Source organism: Corvus kubaryi, unplaced genomic scaffold, assembly GCF_017639235.1.
Source record: "Corvus kubaryi isolate FWS band 111438036 unplaced genomic scaffold, C.kubaryi_AGA036_p1.0 37398, whole genome shotgun sequence".
In the NCBI taxonomy this organism is placed as follows: domain Eukaryota; kingdom Metazoa; phylum Chordata; class Aves; order Passeriformes; family Corvidae; genus Corvus; species Corvus kubaryi.
Window position 1 is genome coordinate 44,893,720 of NW_024581137.1, and position 17,702 is coordinate 44,911,421.

The 17,702-nt window shown below is 39.3% G+C and overlaps 1 protein-coding gene across 4 annotated transcripts in view; it reads right to left on the bottom strand.

Annotated features, from left to right (window-relative positions):
- Positions 1-1,563: 1,563 nt before the first annotated feature.
- NRP1 (neuropilin 1) overlaps positions 1,564-17,702 on the bottom strand; it is a 113,190-nt gene continuing 97,051 nt past the window's right edge. For 2 of the 4 annotated variants that reach the window (XM_042044538.1, XM_042044535.1), the window contains exons 14-18: positions 12,786-12,923; positions 8,732-9,006; positions 8,142-8,235; positions 6,521-6,580; positions 1,564-5,276 (exon numbers count right to left, since the gene is read on the bottom strand). In XM_042044538.1, the coding sequence (XP_041900472.1) occupies positions 4,987-5,276; positions 6,521-6,580; positions 8,142-8,235; positions 8,732-9,006; positions 12,786-12,923 (857 nt within the window). In that variant the 3' untranslated portion in view covers positions 1,564-4,986. The remainder of the gene's footprint in view (positions 5,277-6,520; positions 6,581-8,141; positions 8,236-8,731; positions 9,007-12,785; positions 12,924-17,702) is intronic. The other 2 variants (XM_042044537.1, XM_042044536.1) reach the window with 1 other exon arrangement.

A 17,702-nucleotide genomic window follows, 5' to 3' on the forward strand; every position in this document is an offset into this window, starting at 1 on the left:
AAATGGGGCTGCTGGCTACGTGGCTGCTGGATTTGGGATGGCACATTTGATCGGTGAAATAATAAAGGGGTTTGCTTTCACTACCTGCCAAAGACCCGTTTTAAAGACCATGACCTTCATAGCTGTGCACTTCTGGCACTGTCTGTCTGTAGCTGACCCATCTGCTATTTCCATCTGCTCTTCTTTTTCTTCAAGTTTACAAGTTATGTTCTGAAACGTAATTCAGATCCCATTGCACCATTTTTGTCCTTGCTTTATGCAGCCTATTTGGTGTGGAAAACTGAAGGTTTAGCACCAAGCACTTGTTAGCTTCTAGGCAAATTAATTTTCCCTGAATGAAAGAGAATTTTCTTTACTTAAAATACTTGTCTCTCTTTCCTAAGCATCATCCCCCACAGATTCACTTTACAGATTTCTTCTTTTCACTAATCAATTCCATTGCCATTTATTTTCCCTCGAAGAGCCCTGTGGCTGGTTATCACAGAAGCAAAGAGAGTGCAATGAAGTACATCTCTAAGGAATTTGGGTATTGTGGTTCTATGGACAGCAACTTTCACAACCACCTTTTGGGGGAAATCCCTACTCTGAGTAGGGATTTTGTCAGGTGCTTGTGGTAGCTCCATCTCATATTTTAAACAGGTACAGACAGCACTATTCTCTTGAGGAGACAAGATTCAATATGTTCTTTTCAAGTGTTAACAGTGATCAAGTATATGGTAATAAGTACAGTATTTTTCCCATGAGTGGTAAAGTAGCTGAAGCAAAATGTTTATACTCCACCTAATGACATGCTGACAGTCTGGGCTTTGTTCATGCATGCAATGTAAAGAAAAGATTTGTCAAACTTTAATGTACAGAGTGCTGAGTGTTAAAAGGAAACAAGATAGGTAAGTATTGCATAAAGCAGGAAATGTGCAATCTAAAGCTTCTGATCTGGATGTTAGCTCCTTGAAGGTCTCCCTACACATGACCGTGTTCCACAGGCGAGTTTGGCACCCAGCTGATGCCAAACCAGGCCCAATGGGCTGCCCTGGCTGCATTTGCTCCAATCATCAACTTGTGCTCCCCCTTGGGAAATTTGGCCATGGTTGGGTGAGTCCTGATGACTCCCTGATGATGGAAATTTGCAGGGACCTTATGAGTGCAAACCTTACCACAGCAGCAGAGATTTAGTGGAGTAACACATCAAAAATGGGCATTACTTGGCAGTAAATGTCACCCCTGCCCAGGAGCAAGCCCCAAGGGGGGTGTGACACCTGCACAGGGCATTACACTGGGTGGCCCACTGCAAGGGGCAGTGGTGGCAGATTTGTCTTCTTAAATCCCACCTGTTTGGCTAAAAAGCAGGTGTGGGAGCATATTCCAGCAAGGAAAGAGAATGAGTCAGGCAAAGGTGAATCCCTCTATCCTAAACAATGAACAAACCCACCAAGGTGTCTGTTTGTTGGCGCTGCCTATCAACAAATATAATTGTGATTAAAACACTGTGCTTGTTGCTAAATAAAACCAGCCATTAAATAATACCAATCCATTTTAGTATAATAAAATACATCAGCTATGGGATATTTTATGAAAATGTTTAATTCAACTGTTTCTTTGGAATGTAGTAGTCATAGTTGGGAAATTTAAGTTACAGTTCAGTTCTATGTGTTTTTTTTATGCTACTCAGTGTCTGAGAATACAAATGTCATTTAAAGTTAAGGCTTCGCTGTTCATTTTGAAACAACAATTTACAAGCGTCATATTGTCATAGAAAATAAAAATTTCTGTAAAAAAAATTTGCACAAAGTTTTATGATGGTACAAAACATGAAGCAATAATATACCAGTAAAATGAAATCATTTTACTACAGAAGATTTTTATAGTTTTTCAATAAAGAAAAAAATATGTTATTTTACACTTTAAAAATTATGAAACAATCTAAAACAATATAAACTGAACATTTTGTAACACTGCCTTTACAAATTAATAACTTTATAAACATATAATTTTTTTAAATATATTTATCAGTGCAAGATACTTTTCAATGTAAAGTTGCAATATCATTTTTCCTTAATTGAAGGGCAACTTTAATTCTATTACCTTCAGAGAAATCAAATCTTCAGTGCTAGAACCTCATTATCATAGTAATGTCTGAAGACCACAAAGGAGATAAATTCCTTTCTATGTTCACTATTCTCAGTATATTAAAAGAAGGAAAAAACCCACCAGCTACCAGCTTTTCTTTTCAAATAGATCAAGACCTAGAGCTGGTCCAGAATCTATTGAAATCAGTGGGAATATTTCAAAAGGTTTTGGGCTTGGGCTCCCCAGTGGGATTTTCTCTTCAAGGCAATATAAGCATGTAACTCTTAGTCAAGTTAGTGGACTAGAAGTTTTTTCAGCTAAGGAGAACAGACCCTTAATTGCTGACTCACACAGTGATGGTGTGCTGAAAATAGTTTTGAAAAAATCCTTTTCTTCTTTGGGTTAATTAACTAGCTGCTGCAATACCATTATGGTCAAATTACAGTGTTAGAAACCAATGAAAATTCTACCTCTGACAAAGTGAATCTGTCACTTGGGACATCTCATAGACTAACTTTTAGGAAAAACTTCCAGGCCTTAGGTGCACAGCCTCACCTTTTGGAGGACCCAAGGTTGAGAGGCTGGGGAGGTAATTCTTCCATCAATCTAAGGTTTGATGACCTGAAGTGGATGTTTGGGTTTTCCTGATAGTCATTGCCTTTAGGACCCCTCTGAAGTAGCAACTGTCCACATTTTTTTTCTGTTGTGTCTTCCTTAAAAATATTTTCAACTTTGAAGCTCATTTTTACCTACTGTCTCCCTCCTTTTTCTTCAGTTTCTGGGTTACTAGTGGATTTCCTACATAATTTTTTTGTTTTATAGTTCATACTGTTGAAATTATACACTTCAAAACATTTGGTTGATAAATAGGGATGGATTCTGTTGCTCCAAGTAATTCAAGGCTGCATTAGCCTTTCTTTAATCCTAATCCTGAACAGGATATTTCATTGCTCTTCTACAAAAGCAGTTTTGGAAAAGACTAACTCAGAAAGTCCCAATCACTTCCCTGATTCTACTCAGGGAAAAACATGAGTTCAGCACTTGGTAGGATGTTCCTTTCCCCATGTTTGCACTGGTTTTATCTGCTGGTTGGTAGATACCCAGGGGAAGATTGAAGCTGCCCCCCAGTTATGGCTGTGCTGTGTGCAGGAGGGGAGTGACCCCTCTGCTCCCTCGGTGCCTTGTATGGACCCCTGTGGGAAACATGCTCTTGTTTCTTTTTACCCTGTTGGACCAGCTGCATAGGCTGTTGGATATTATCTCACCAATAGTATTTACCCTAAAGTATTTAAAAAATTGCCACATCATTGTCAAACACATTTTTCCGACAGCTTAGAGTTCTCAGTTCACTGAATTGGTCACTGTCTGCGCTTGTGGTCAAACAGAAACCTCCTGGTATGAAATGCCAGTTGGATATAACATGGTGGTAAGAACATACCCTACATACACTGTGGGATTTCATTCTGCCCTCAGTACCCACGAGTAAGCCCAATTAGCATTGATTAGCATGAAAATACACGGTTACTGAGAGAACAGAACTCCGAGTTCAGGTAGGGGCAAGAGGAGGAAAGTTTCTCATTTTAAAGGCAATCTTTTCAGTAAGGGAAGCATTTTCCCCAGTGTAATTAACAGGCAAGCTGTTCAGGATAAAAGACATGTTTCATGACATCAGGAAAAAAGATACTGTCACTTTATGCTGTTAAGAAGAAACCCAAAGTTCGACTTTGGAGGATAAAGTTAAGAATTTTCCCTTATTTTTTAACACAAACTCTAATAAAATCCTTTGCCATTACCAGCAAGTTAAAGCTGAAGTTTTCTTTCCTTGGCAATGGCAAATGCTTATGCAACCTACTCAGAGAGACAGAGAGAGAGAAAGAGAAGAGAAAGGGAGAGAGATTTTACATTTGAAAATACATTCTATATGAAAGAACAATAAAAGGGGATATTGCAGCTTTATACAAAAGGGTCAAGAGACATGAAGTTGAAATACAGAAAGCAGAACAATCGAGCCAGGTTGTCAAATCTGATTAGCCCTTGCCTTGACTGAGGCTATTTTCTTACACTAAAATATACTTTTCTTTTAGTCAGTTAGCCATCAGAATATGATTAAAGGCAAGGGCATTAACTGCAGAGAAGCTGTAGTTAATGTTAACACAATGAGAAGCAGTACAAACAAAAAGGCACTTGAGAGGACATACACTAGCTAGTGCCAAGGACTTTTTTTGTTTAGTTTTTAGGCAGTACACTTGGTTACCAGTTGTGTCTGATGATGGCACATACTCTTTTATGGAGTTCACAAGCACGAAATTTAGTACAACACTGAAAAACATCAATAAAAGTTGACTGTATTGCTTCGTAAACAGAGCTGACACGCTATATCGGTACTGATGCAGCAGTACTTTCAAAAACATCCTAACCCTTCTTTGCCTATGCACAACACGAGCAATTATACACAAATACAGGTGCAGAAGTCCACTAAATTGCTGTTACTCCAATATTTTCTGGGCACTGAGCTACAGACAGCATGTCCATCCAAAGGACCCCACTGAATACATCTTGTGACAGCATCTTGGATTTTGCACAGTAAAAACAAAATTATCCATTAACGGAAAACAAAAGAGAGGGAGAGAAAGAAAGACAAAATGAACTATAAGTCAATCATACTTGGTCTCAACACCAGCATTCGATTATTTCAAATAAAACCAACAGAAAAAGCAGACTGTACATGATTCAGGTTGTTAACATAGATTGTTGTCCATGTTCATCGGTTACACACTCATTGAAGCTCCTGAGAAAAGCTTGGCTCAGTGTCATCAATGCACTTTTCAGCCTGTACAGTAAAAGATCAACAGTTCCCCAGCACGACCGAGCTATGTCCTTCCGTCCCGATTCTCTGACTTCTCCAGTCGCTTTACGCCTTCATGCTTCCGAGTATGAATTCTGTGTGTTTAGTTTATCTTTTTTCAGTTTTACGCCATCAACCAGTTCAAAGTTATAATTCTCCAGTGCAGACAAGTTCCTCTCCGACATCCCATTGTGCCAACAGGCACAGTACAGAACAACTCCACAGATGGCTCCTAAAAGCACCCCGAGTGCACTCATGGCTATGATGGTAATAAGGATTGGATCTAGGGTCTTCAGGACATTGCCTGGCTTCCTGGAGATGTTGTCATCATAGTCCTCACCTGTACGGTATGGAGGTGTAAACCCTGAAATTGAGTAAAGAATTGCAAAATTTTCAGAACTGATCCTAGTTACAACTTTGCTTAATCCATTGGAATTTTGAGAAGACCATAATTTTTTTGGACATAAGTTTTTTACATAATTTTAAAACCTAGCTTCTTGAAGGTGGTCATAAATAGCCAGAAACTGTAATGTGGCCCAAATAGCTGTGGATTTTTTCCAGACTGTTCTCCAATCTTTGAATCTGCTGCCTGTTAGTAGAGCTCTGGTTCTGCCTTGGATTAAGTGGGAGTCTTGGAGTTAAAAATGAGGCCTTTTGATTATATCTGGCCATATTGCAGTATTTAGCTCAAAAATGTTACTCAGATCCTACTCAGCTCAGTGTGAGAGGTTAGAGCCTAAGACATTGGTTGGGAATATCCAGCCATTTTGTTTCTACTTCAAAGACTTTAAGATTGGATCTTGAAGTGGAAATAGTGGCAGAACTGACACAGAAGAGCACTCTGCCCTCTTGTGTAAAATATTCACAGGGTATGATAATGTTTTCCCTCAAATTTTTTCGTTTATGAAAATGATCCAAAAGCAGCAAACCCTGTAATTGTTGCTGGAAAAGCCAAAAAGTCTTTTCAGACAAATTCTCTTTCACTGAAATCAATTAAGCAATCCTGTTGACTGTAACAGAAAAAAATTAAGCTCATTGCCTGAAAAATTCAAGTGTATTTTATTATTGGAACAATATGACAACTATGATCCATGTAATGATCCATTTTCAGCTATCATCATTGGAAATGATAATGCTTTGGTAGACTGGTCATATAATGGCATTTTCAGCCAGATCTGTGAAACATTTAACCTGAAGAGTTTTGAGCCTAATTACTGAGGCACAGCGCAAGCCATAAATTGTAAGATATAATGATAGTGCTTTCTTCAGCAGTGGACAAGCCTTTAAGATAACAAAATATTGAGGGGCTATAATGTGCTCACAGATATAGGAATATAATGTAACAAATTAGGTATATGGAAAATTGAAATGTTTGAGATGGGTATAAATAATAAAAAGTCCATAACTCCATATGACATGGAAGAATAAAACTATTAAAACCTTCAAATAAATGTAAGTTTTCTTGTCATCTTATCCAGATAAATCGAAACACCTTAATACAATATGCAGTTAGAGAACAAATTTATAAATAAATAAATAGAATGCAAAAATTCACATTAAAATAAACATTAAAATTCATTCCCTTTTAAAAAATAACACAATTTTTACCTGTTTGATTACTTTCTGGGTCTTCTTCTTCGTCTATTTCATTCTCCACATCAGTTGATTCTAATGAAGCAAAAGAATTGACATTGATTATTAGGGTTACAAACACTGATTGACTATCATGCTGGCAATAATGGTACAGCAGATTTTCCTGTGTCAGAGCATCATTATGGCGGCTTGACAGAGCTGTTCATTATAATGGGCTCTGAAAATTAATGGAGAAAAAAAGAAAGATTAAAAAACTCCTCTCCGCCCAGTCTTGGCACAGTTTTAGTTATCAGCAGGGGTTTTCCATGCCTGGGAAAGAGAAATCAGTGCGATGAATTAGCATCTCATTCACTGTATTTACAATTTTGGAGCCCAATTCCATAACACTTCATCAGCATAGGCATAGTTAATCACAAGAATAGTTTCACTGACTGCAGTGAGCCCACTTGTGTTTGGATTTCAGGCTGAGCTTTTGGGTTTAGCTCCCTCAGGCAGAAATCTTTGCTCAACATTAGGTTTGAACAACAAAAACATGGAGGTAGGAAAGAAGCTATTTTTCTTTCTCATGCTGGAGTCAATTAAATACAGTCACTGTGGTCCCAGCGCCTTTCTTGGCACTGAGGACACTGCAGGAGGACTAAGCAGTGTGTCCTGCCTCTCTTTCCTGCTAACTGCCACTCTGGTGGCATTTGATGAACCCCAGGGGTTGGACCACATGATAAAAAGAGATTGTACAGTTTTCTCATCCAGCAGTGAAATTACCACGTAGCTGAAGAGTGTCAAGTTACCCTAAAAGGTTGTTAGCTACAAAAGGTGAGGAACACCCTCTATTATTGCTCTTAGTTGTATTGCCAACTCACACAGAAGAAATTTGTCTTCTTAATGCTAAGAGTTCTCATTTCTATTCCCTCTTTTATATAAAAGTAATTGCTTCATCTCTACTATGAAGGACTGTGTTCAGTTGCTTGTGTTTATCTGGGGCTGCTGCTGCCAAATTACGTGCAGTATGCAATGTGCATATGATCAGCAGTGACTGGAATAACTCAAGACTGGCCAGGAATAAAAGGGCTCAAAGAACATCTCAGGAATAGCCTGGCTCAGATTTGGGAAAGGCCATGTCCTAACATTACTTTGTGTCCCGTGTGTCTGGGAGCTGACGACTACAGCAAACTCAGAATGACAGGACAGCAGAGGACAGAGCAGGGGCCCTTTCACCCTATCTGCTTATCCTGTAAGGGTTTGATATGGTCCTTTAAAAAAGAATTTAAGAAGGCTTCATAGTAAATGATCTAAAAAGGGCAAAGAAATAAAATTGGATTTTTTGCATTAGTTAAAACAGGGTCCTGCAATAGGAAAAGCAGAGAAATTTAAAGAGCAATATGAAATACAGGGAGAGATGTGAGAATGTGAGTATGCTGTGACCCATGTCCAGTTCTGATCCAAACTGCTGCCATACCATGGTGACACTAGTGGCACTTACTGTGAATAAAGCTATGGGCTGAATCAGGATATTTTCAGTGGAAACATAGCTAATAATGTTAGCTAATAAATCTATCCCTTTCACACAGATAAAACCAGCTATCAAAACAAAATAGGCAATGTTTTGGATGAGAATTTTCTTGCTTTACACACTTACTTCGGCAATCCTCTTGTGCTACGTGATTGTCAATTTTAATATCATCCACAGCAATTCCTCCAGTTCCTTTTCCAATTTCTCCCTCAATAACCACCTGGAAAAACAAGATAGTGGTCACATTGTTCTCATGAGCACACAACTGCAGCAGTCAGGATTTCTTAATTAGTTGTTAACACACATCTTCACTTGCCATGATGCCACACTTATATGTGCTTTGATTGTGGCCTGAAAATCTGCATTGCCTGCCTGTATGAAGTTATACAGGCAAACGTAAATTATGTACTGTCATGACTTTATTAAAGAATTTTACATCAGCAAAACTGCGGCAAAGAGGCAGATTTGTGACTGATGATAAACGACTTATAAAGCATTTATTTGGCATCTGATAAGAAAGTGCTTGTATCACTGCGATCTGAGAAACCATGAAATATTTCACTACTATTAGTCACAGCAAGTGTACCTCATCTGTAGGTGTAATATTGTCTACATAAATCCTTCAGTGACATCTTTTACTGCAGTGTATAAAACATGACCAGCGAGGTGTTGCTGGCCTTGGCCATGGTAGTTCAGCAAGCAGCAGCCAAGCTCACCTGGTAGTGCTTCACAGACTTGTGAAGAAGAACACGTCCTTCCTTCCAGTAGTTTGCCTGGTGCCCACTCAGGGTCCACAGCACCTGGTCATATTCATCTGGCTTTTGGTAGCGCAGTTTGATCTTCAGGGTGCCGACGTGCGCGCCGGACATGTGGTACCAGAACGTCATGCAGTGGGCAGAGTTCTGTGAGTAAATCACGGGGCTCAGCAGTCGGGCCACTTTGCCTTTCTGGCTTTCATCAGCTTGTGAGTAAATGAAATTGCCATCTCCTACTGTGACAGAAGGACTGTGTTAGGAATAGCCACCAGCTTAATTTTCTTTGTTAACATAAGAATCCCTGATCACCCCATATCTTTTGCTTTCTGATGCCGATGGGTCAAGCATCACAAAAAAGAGAGTCAGAGGGCGTTTTTTTGGGAGCTCTAGGAAAGCTGACATGCTCTAAGAGGGCCACAAAGCTGATCAGAGGGCTGGAGCACCTCTCCTATGAGGACAGGCTGAGAGTTGGGGTTATTCAGCCTGGAGAAGAGAAGGCTCTGGGGAGATTTTATGCAGCCTTTCAGCCGGTAAAGGGGACTGATGACAAAGATGAGGACAAACTTTTTAATAGGGCCTACAGTGACAGCCTAAAGGGTAATGGTTTTAAACTAAAAGAGAGTAGTTTCAGACTAGATATAAGGAAGAAATTTGATGGGTGGTGAAACACTGACACAGGTTGTCCAGAGGGGAAGCAGAATCTCCATCTCCAGAAACATTCAAGGTCAGGTTTGAAGGTGTCCCTGGTCACTGCAGGGAGGCTGGACTAAATGACCTTTAAAGGTCCTGTCTAACCCAAGCAATTCTGTTATTCTACACTTTCTTCTGGCCATCTCCTTTGCTGTTCACTGGGATGTTTTGTGCCAAGAGTGAACCCTAACAACATGCTCACCGCATGAAACACACAAGACATTTGCTTTTGCTAAGGGAAGGAAGCACAAGCATGTTTGATGAGGCAGCATGTGCTCCATTAGTCAGTATGCACCTCCTGAAAACAGCCAGCCCTGGTTCAGCAGGCTAAAAAGAAATCCCTGGGGCCTACTCTATGCTACTTGTGCAAAGAGCTATTAAAAAAAAAAAAAACAAACCTCAGTTTGAAGTAATCTGTGCTCAAGGGGCAAGATTAGAATGAGAAGAACACTGAAGGGTGAAATGGATTTGAACAGCCATGGTCAGAGATCAGGAACTGAGATCTAAAGAGTGTTCCCAAATAGAGGCTGAGCATTGTCACAGATGGTGTCAGAGTTATGCCCTTGATTTTTGTAACAATATATTGGGCTCTATATATTTGTGAGCCCTTTCCTGAAAGGGTAAGATTATAGCTGGTACTTTCTCAAGGGCGTAATGGATTTATACACATTGAAATCTGAACACCTAATACCCTTAACTTGGAAAATTACTTTCTTAATCATGCTGAGAGAGAAGCATGTGAGAGTGTGATTAGTTTGGTAACAGAAAATTGCTAAGTAAGATACTGACTATAGAGAAGTGCTTCTGATTTACATCAGGCACACATCCATTCCAGTCAGCTTTTGAACAGTGTCTTTTCAGAGAGTCATGGTGGAAAAACACAAAGTTCATCCTGGTGTGTGTAAGAATAGATTGGATGTGCATTGCACTCACAGAAAAGGGTGGAGTCAGCATTTATTGACATTGGTACAAAGTTATTATTTAAGTGTAGGAAGGATAAAAGTAATAACAAGAAATACTATTTCTCTAATATTGCTGAAATAAGTATACATATCACTGTTTATACCAACACTTAAAGAAAATTAAAAAGAGGCAAAAGAAGATGTTTTGGAAGGGTGGTGTTTTATCAGCATTGGTCTTTGCCTATACATGACATTCTTGAATTTTATGTGAAATAATGTATAATTGAGACTTGCTCAATTGCAGTGGTCTAGTCCTGCACCAATGATGACAGGAAGATGAGCATTGCTACTCTGGTAAGCATAAGAAGGACAGAGTAGTGAGAGGGGAACCAGGAACAAAGAGGAGTGGGTTAAACCCAATAAAGACCTAATAAATAAACAGGAAAGTATTTCTTCTAACATGAGACAAAGGTGTTTTCTTTTGTTTGGATCTTTCTTGAGCAGTTAGAGGTATCCTGCCCAATATGCATGCCAAAAAATTTTATAGGAGAAGACGAAGTTAAATTGTAAAAAAAAAAATTAGGCTTTTTTTCTTTTCTTTTTTTCTGTCTTTCTGCAGTAACATCTTGTCCAGCTTCTTAAGCAGGAATGCTTATGTCTATATGTTCTTTCCAACTTTGCTTCTGTGCAAAGCAGCACAACATGTGCAAATCTCATCAAAGAATGGTAATAGGGAAATCCAGAGGGAGGAAAAAAGGAAAATAATCACAGCATTAGAATGGCTGTCTGAGTTGGAAGACCTAACACTGGCCAGATTTCATCACAAGATATATAACTTGAAGTGACAACCAGTGTATCCTGCTGTCCTCAAACAATTGCTGTTGAAGATTGTCTGTGTATTTTTTTCAGCTTTACACATGTATCTGAGTGAAAGATATGCCTGGGAGTTGCTCACTGGGGTTCTCCCAATACATAGGGTGGCCTCGTTTTGCAGCCGAGGGTTTGTTTGGGACATCAGTGTCATTCAGACTGCTCATGGTCTGCACGCACATCCACCCCACTCACTCTGTGCCTGCTGGCAGGCGAATGGCAAACCTGGCAGGTGAAGGTGCTCTTAGAGTTCAAAGAAAATTTTGGAAAATATTGAAAGTTAGCGCAGTAGGAGAAAAAGGGTCTGCCTGTAAGATTTACTAAAGCTAAAGCTTATGGAACAAATAAGTTTTCTGCGCTAGCAGGGCCCAGTGGAAACAACAAAATCTCATTTGAAGAATATAATTTCTTCATCTCCTGATTGAAGACAGGTTCTCTCTCTATAATCCTTGATGGCAAAGTGCAGATAGCTCTCATTTTCAGAATATTATTGCAGTGCCAGGTCAGGAACTCTGTCTTCATTGTCTTAATTAGAGCTTTACTTATGCATGCCTTTTAGATTTTGTCAGTCTCTGGCTAACGTAGCTTTTAACCTCCTTTCAATGTCAGATCCTACTGAGCCATTTCACTTTACTCTACATCAATTTTTCCACCATTACAGCCTTCACTTCAGCTAACTGCATTTAGTTAATTTGATGCCATTTATTTGTACAATGCCATTTATAGTCAAAGTATTACAAGTTTTTTTTCCCCTGAAACTACTGTACTTGTCTTAAGATTCAATTGAAAGTGTCTCAGAATTTAAAAAGTCCAATTTTGTCTAATTTCCTTGTCATTCTCATTAAGCAAAGGGTAGCAGAAGTGGGAAGGGGGATTCATCTCAACCCATTTGATTAATCTGTACATATGCAAGCGAGAACACTAAAGTGAGAGGCTGTGCAGGTCACACAGTGCCCTCCCTTCTCCACTAGCCTGCAGCAAATTTATTGCCTAATTATGCTGAGCTATGAGTTAGTTACTGCAAAACAAACCAATCAATTCCCCAGGGTGATATTTCTTGAAAACTGTTTGTGAGCAGAGGATGGCTATAACCTCCATCTCCTTCTGGAAAGGACAAGGGCGTGGTAACACACATATCTGGGAAGTTTCACTTGCATACAATACTTTCCTGTGGTGGGTTGTCCCTGTAACTACAAACAGGAATAATGTGAGGTTTGTTCATTAACTGACCAACTGTATTAGTTGGTCAGCGATACTTGCAAAATATTTGGTCATTCAGATATTTTTCTACCCCTGGTGATGATTATCCAAAGGCAAGTCAGGGGAAGGGAATATCTTCAGCTCCTGACAAGAAACAATCTTTATTGCCCAACAGAAAGGACAATTACAGTCAGTTGTGATTACCTATAATGGATTAGGTTTACTGGAGAACCATCTTTGTGACTTCATGTATTTTAGGTATAATTCAATCTCCTGTGATTTTGGAAGACATTGGTATTAAACAGAACAATCTTGTCCCATGTAAAATGGCTACATCATGAACTCATGATTACCTGTGTGGTCTTGAATTGGCCCAGTTTTGCTGGTCAGGATTGCCCACCTTAAATCCACCTGGTTGTCATGCTCCCAGTGGCACAAAGTCTTTTGGGATCCCCAGCCAAAGGCACAGTTGAAATTGTATAGTGGCATCTCTGCAAGGGAAGAGGGAAAAAGGGGGAATGATGGGATTATTAATTGCATAATTCAGATTTTGTACTTCAAAACTTCATTTGACCATTAACAGAACCATTCTTTCCTGAAACTGTGAGAAGCCATAGCAAAAGCAGCCCTCCTGGGAAACAGATGAAAAATCACTATTTTTTGTAAATGATGTGGTTGCTTCTTGTCTCTTTATGACCCATTTTTTGTTTTTTTTTTTTTGGTTTTTTTTGGGTTTTTTTGTGTGGTTAGTTTAATTCCTCTGATTTGCCTGCTTTATCTGATAACCATGTTGCAACATATAAGACTCATACAGAAAGCTGTGGCTTACTTATCAGATATATTTTCTGGTTGCCAATATCTCTTTACACTGTAATGGTTCCACATTTTGCAACTCATAATGAGACTCGGACAAAAATAAGAACAACCAGAAACATTAATGGAATGTCCTTGGCAGGAAAGGATTTCTGTGAAGTCGATAGTTCTTGGCTTCAATATGGAACTTTTTTCAGCATCTTCCAGACAGTTAAGTAGGCCCACAAGATGGCAGCATTGAAATGGACAAATTGAGAGGGAAAAGGGACAAATGTGGCTGATTGCCAAATGAACTCAAAATAAGCTTCAAAACAAGCCCTGTGTAAAATAAGGGAAGTCTGGTATTATGGTCAGGATGAGATCATATCTTGTTTTCAGCTTCTTTTCAATTCTGCCCAAAGGTTTAATACATAGTAGCTTATTTTCTTCAATATAACTTGGAATTTCAATGGAAAGATATACAAAGATAGCATATAAATCCTTTGCATTTTTTATTTTCAGAAGCAGTTTGAAATCTTTTGAGCATTTGGTTCCTACCCCATTGGTACGAACTTTTATCTCACCTTGAGCAATGACAACTCCCAGTAGACCAATACCCTCCCAACAGCAATGTGAACCAAATCCTGGAGTCTTTTCTCAGGCATGACTCACGCCTTATTAAAGGAATAACTTAGGTTTACTTTAATGAGATGCTTTGTGCAAGTATGAACTAAGAACAAAGTACTCTATGCTCCCATCAATATCAGCTCTGGGGGAAAAATTGTGTTTCTTGCCCATTATTAATAAAAAAGCCAGGAAAGATAATGCAACCCTTAGAATGTGCTTGTTTATTGTGGGAACATAACAAGAAATATGGGAAGTGTGTTGAGACCTGCAGTTGGCCAGACCTTTGAGGTGGAGTACTTCCAGTCTGAAAAGGCAAAGACGTCCTCCATGTCCTGAGCTGCCGGGGAAGACTGGTAAGGCTTTCGAACTCACAACTCAGATTTTAATGGAAGGCAAACTAGAATAATAGTTTTAACAACAGAAAACCTCAGGTGAGTAGGTTGAGGCAGAATGGATATAAGAAGGGTTCATCTATCATTCTCTCCTTGCCTGCTGTGTCCTTGTTTGGCAGGCCCTTGCTCTCAGACATAGTTTTTTCTCAACTCACTGGATTCCTGCATTGCGGCCACTGTGCCCTCTCCCCTCTGGCACCTAGAAAATTTCATTCTGTCAGCAGAGAGGTCTGAGTCTATGGCAGCTCCTGCCCCTATGCTCCGCCTGTCAGTGCTTTGGCTGTGCTGCGGTGTCTCTCTGCACTGAGCCCTCATTCTTCACTCCTTTCTTTCATCCTCCCCATCCTGTCTGCCTCCCCCCTCTCTCCTGCTGGCCTCCAGAGGGGTCTACTCCACATTGTCACGAATGCAGTATCCTAGTTGGGAACAAATGAATTCAACAGATATTGTCTGGCACAGGAATTCAGTGTGGAGGAAAGATGTTTCCTGGAGCACCCTAGCCCTTTCTAGGAAAAAAGCAGATTGTGGGGAATTATCTCTTTGGGCTCAAAATGTTGAAGAAGCAGAACTCAGTTTATGCACACATGAGTGCAGAAAGGCAATCCATTATGTCTCTTTCTTCAGTATATGGGGTATTTTTTCTAGGCAATGGGGACATGATCAAAGACATCTTGCCCAAAAGGGGACATCTGAAAATCAAGGAGGGTTTTTCAAGAAACTAAGTGACATTGCAGTGAATTAAAGGGTTTTAAGATTGTGAAAAATAGCCTTTCATTGTCAAGAAGGCCTAGGGAGAGCTATATTGCATGGCTTTGACATCAGAGCCATGAGAGAACTTTAGAAAAGGTTTTAGAAAATGTAGAACAAAATTAATCTTATTAATCCCGAAGGATTATATTACGCAAAGTAGTGATAGCCTGTGTGGTATTCAAACCACAGAAGAAAGTGGTAGAAGAAAGGCAAAGTGGTAGATAGATCACATCTATCTGAAGATACCACATAGCATAAATGAGCATGTAGCACAAAGACATTGACAGGACTGGTATTGCTCAACTCTGAATAAATAGCAGAATACACAGGAGAAGTATGTAACGGAGTGATGAATCCAGAGACTCAGAACAGAACAATATTCTGTTTTCTCCATTTCACAGCCTAAGCAATGTGAGATACCCAGTGTTCAATGTGGATCAAAGGAAAAATTTCTCATATGATGTGAGTGGTACTTGCTCCCCTGAATGCTGTTAAGATTGAACACAATTCAAAGAGAACTGGACACTGACATGAATAAGGAAAATATCCAGAATTTAATTTTTAATTCTAAAGTGCAGGAAGTGACAAAAGCCTTTTACTTCATGCTCTGAAGACAGTTCTGACCACTGGGATCAGAAGGAGAATTTCAAAACAGAGCTAAATTTCACAGCTCCATCTAATAAATACTTTCTTACACTTTCATTTGAAATATATAGTCCAGGAAATTGGCAAACAGCCTAAGTCTGATATGCTTTGGCCATGCCTGCGTTCCTTGGCTTCAGACTCAGAGACAGCACGGTGTAGCATAAAAATGAACTTGTTTTCCACGCAGAAGTCGAATCCACTGAAACTGAGGAGAATTTGACCAGCAACCTGCATGCAGTTAGCTGGTTTCTTGCTAGGTTCCTATTGCTTTCTCAAAAGTTATTGTATTACTATATTCCTTAGACAATCACAGCAATGGGATTGAAGGTCAAAGGCAAGGCATTTCAGAGTGTTCTTATTTTATGAGCTTCTTAAACATGCCATCTCTTATTGCCTATTCTTATGTCTCTTCCAGTGCTTCTCCCAGGGACCCATAAAAAAGGAAAAATAGGCCTGCTAACCAATTAATAATGGACACTTGTAGCATCAGGATAGGTTCATTATGGCTCAGTATGGACAATGGATCTGCCCCAGAAAAGACAGACTAGTTCAGCCCTTCTATTAAATGTCCCAGGGGGCTGATACAGTAGCTCACAGCAAGCTCCAGGCAATCTGTCCTCTTCTTTGTCCTTGAACTATAGCTTGGCAGCTCTGGTGGAAGGAAGGAAACTAGGGACGAGTAGCAATTGTTGGGCTCCCTCTGCAGCACTGGCCCATTCCCATGCTAGGACAATTCTCCTGCCAATAGGTGATTGATCTCAGGGTTTGTGTGTATTGAGAGGACAAAGAAAACCAGCTATTATGTAACCAAATAGCAGCAGCTCAGATGAGAATCTGAGAGGGAGGTGTGACGAAATCCCATATGCCTTTTTCAAAATGTAGGGTATGTGATACTGAATTAAAACAGATTTATCCTCTCAAAGAATAACCAACAGCTGTACTTTTTGACCGCATCTTGCTCACAGCTGGGACCATTACTGCACATGAACAAGAAAGTAATTTGAAAATCTAGTTGAGTGAGTTTCTTGTGAGTCCATTAATCTTTTTTGGCCCACAGACTTTGACATATTTTTATAACACCTCCAACAAGAGGCAAGAAGAAGCATGATGGCATTAAAGATGCTATGAAAGTGCTCTCTAAGATGCTCTTGCCAAAGGGTAAATCAACATAAAAATAGGAAATTACAAACATAATTTGGACCACTTCAAAGCAGTATATTTGGTCTGATTTGTATTTGCATTTCACCTTTTTATACCACTTATGCTGGCAGCACAGAATTACCTTAAAGGATAGTAAATGATAATTTAACTGCCTTAATATCCCTTTACTGATACGAAGTTGCTTCGTTGCTCCAGCATAAATGAGAATCAGACCTATTATACCTTTAAATTATTTCTTAGCATAGATTTTAACTTCAGGATTTCTTAGTTATACTTTTCTGAAATAGCTATTATATGTGTGAAAAACAAGGTACTTCTCAGAACAGTCTGCTTTATAAAGGACTCAGATAACACACTGAAAGCACATAATGTAAATGAACAGCTTGCTCTGTATGTAAATAGCTAAGAGACAAGCATTTCAAATAATCCTTTAGAACAGCAAAAGATATGTTCAAAAAGACTAGATGTTAGAAAATCTTAGGGCTGAGGACTGAGGTATTTACCTTGACAGATGGATTTGTAAAAGGCATCTTTTTAAGTTTGAGGAGGAAAGTAGATAGTCTCTTAAAACATATATATATATATATATAAATTCAAACCTTTAAACATTTTTAGCAGTTTGAAATCATGATTCTTTTTGATTTTCTTTTAATTCAGTCCCCTTGAAATGAACTGTAAAAGACTTCTTGATGGAACAGCTTGTTTATACACGGAGGCTTTCCAGCTATTTGCTCTTAACTGTTTCCCTAGTGTATGAAAGCTGGTTGGAATAGGATAATCTCAGGCTTTGACACACACAAGCATGTTAGTCTGGGATAACAAGATTTAGGATATTTGCAGGCTGGAATGCAGGCAGCAGGACAGTGGTACACGGTGCTGGCACCTATTGCAAAGTACCTGTGC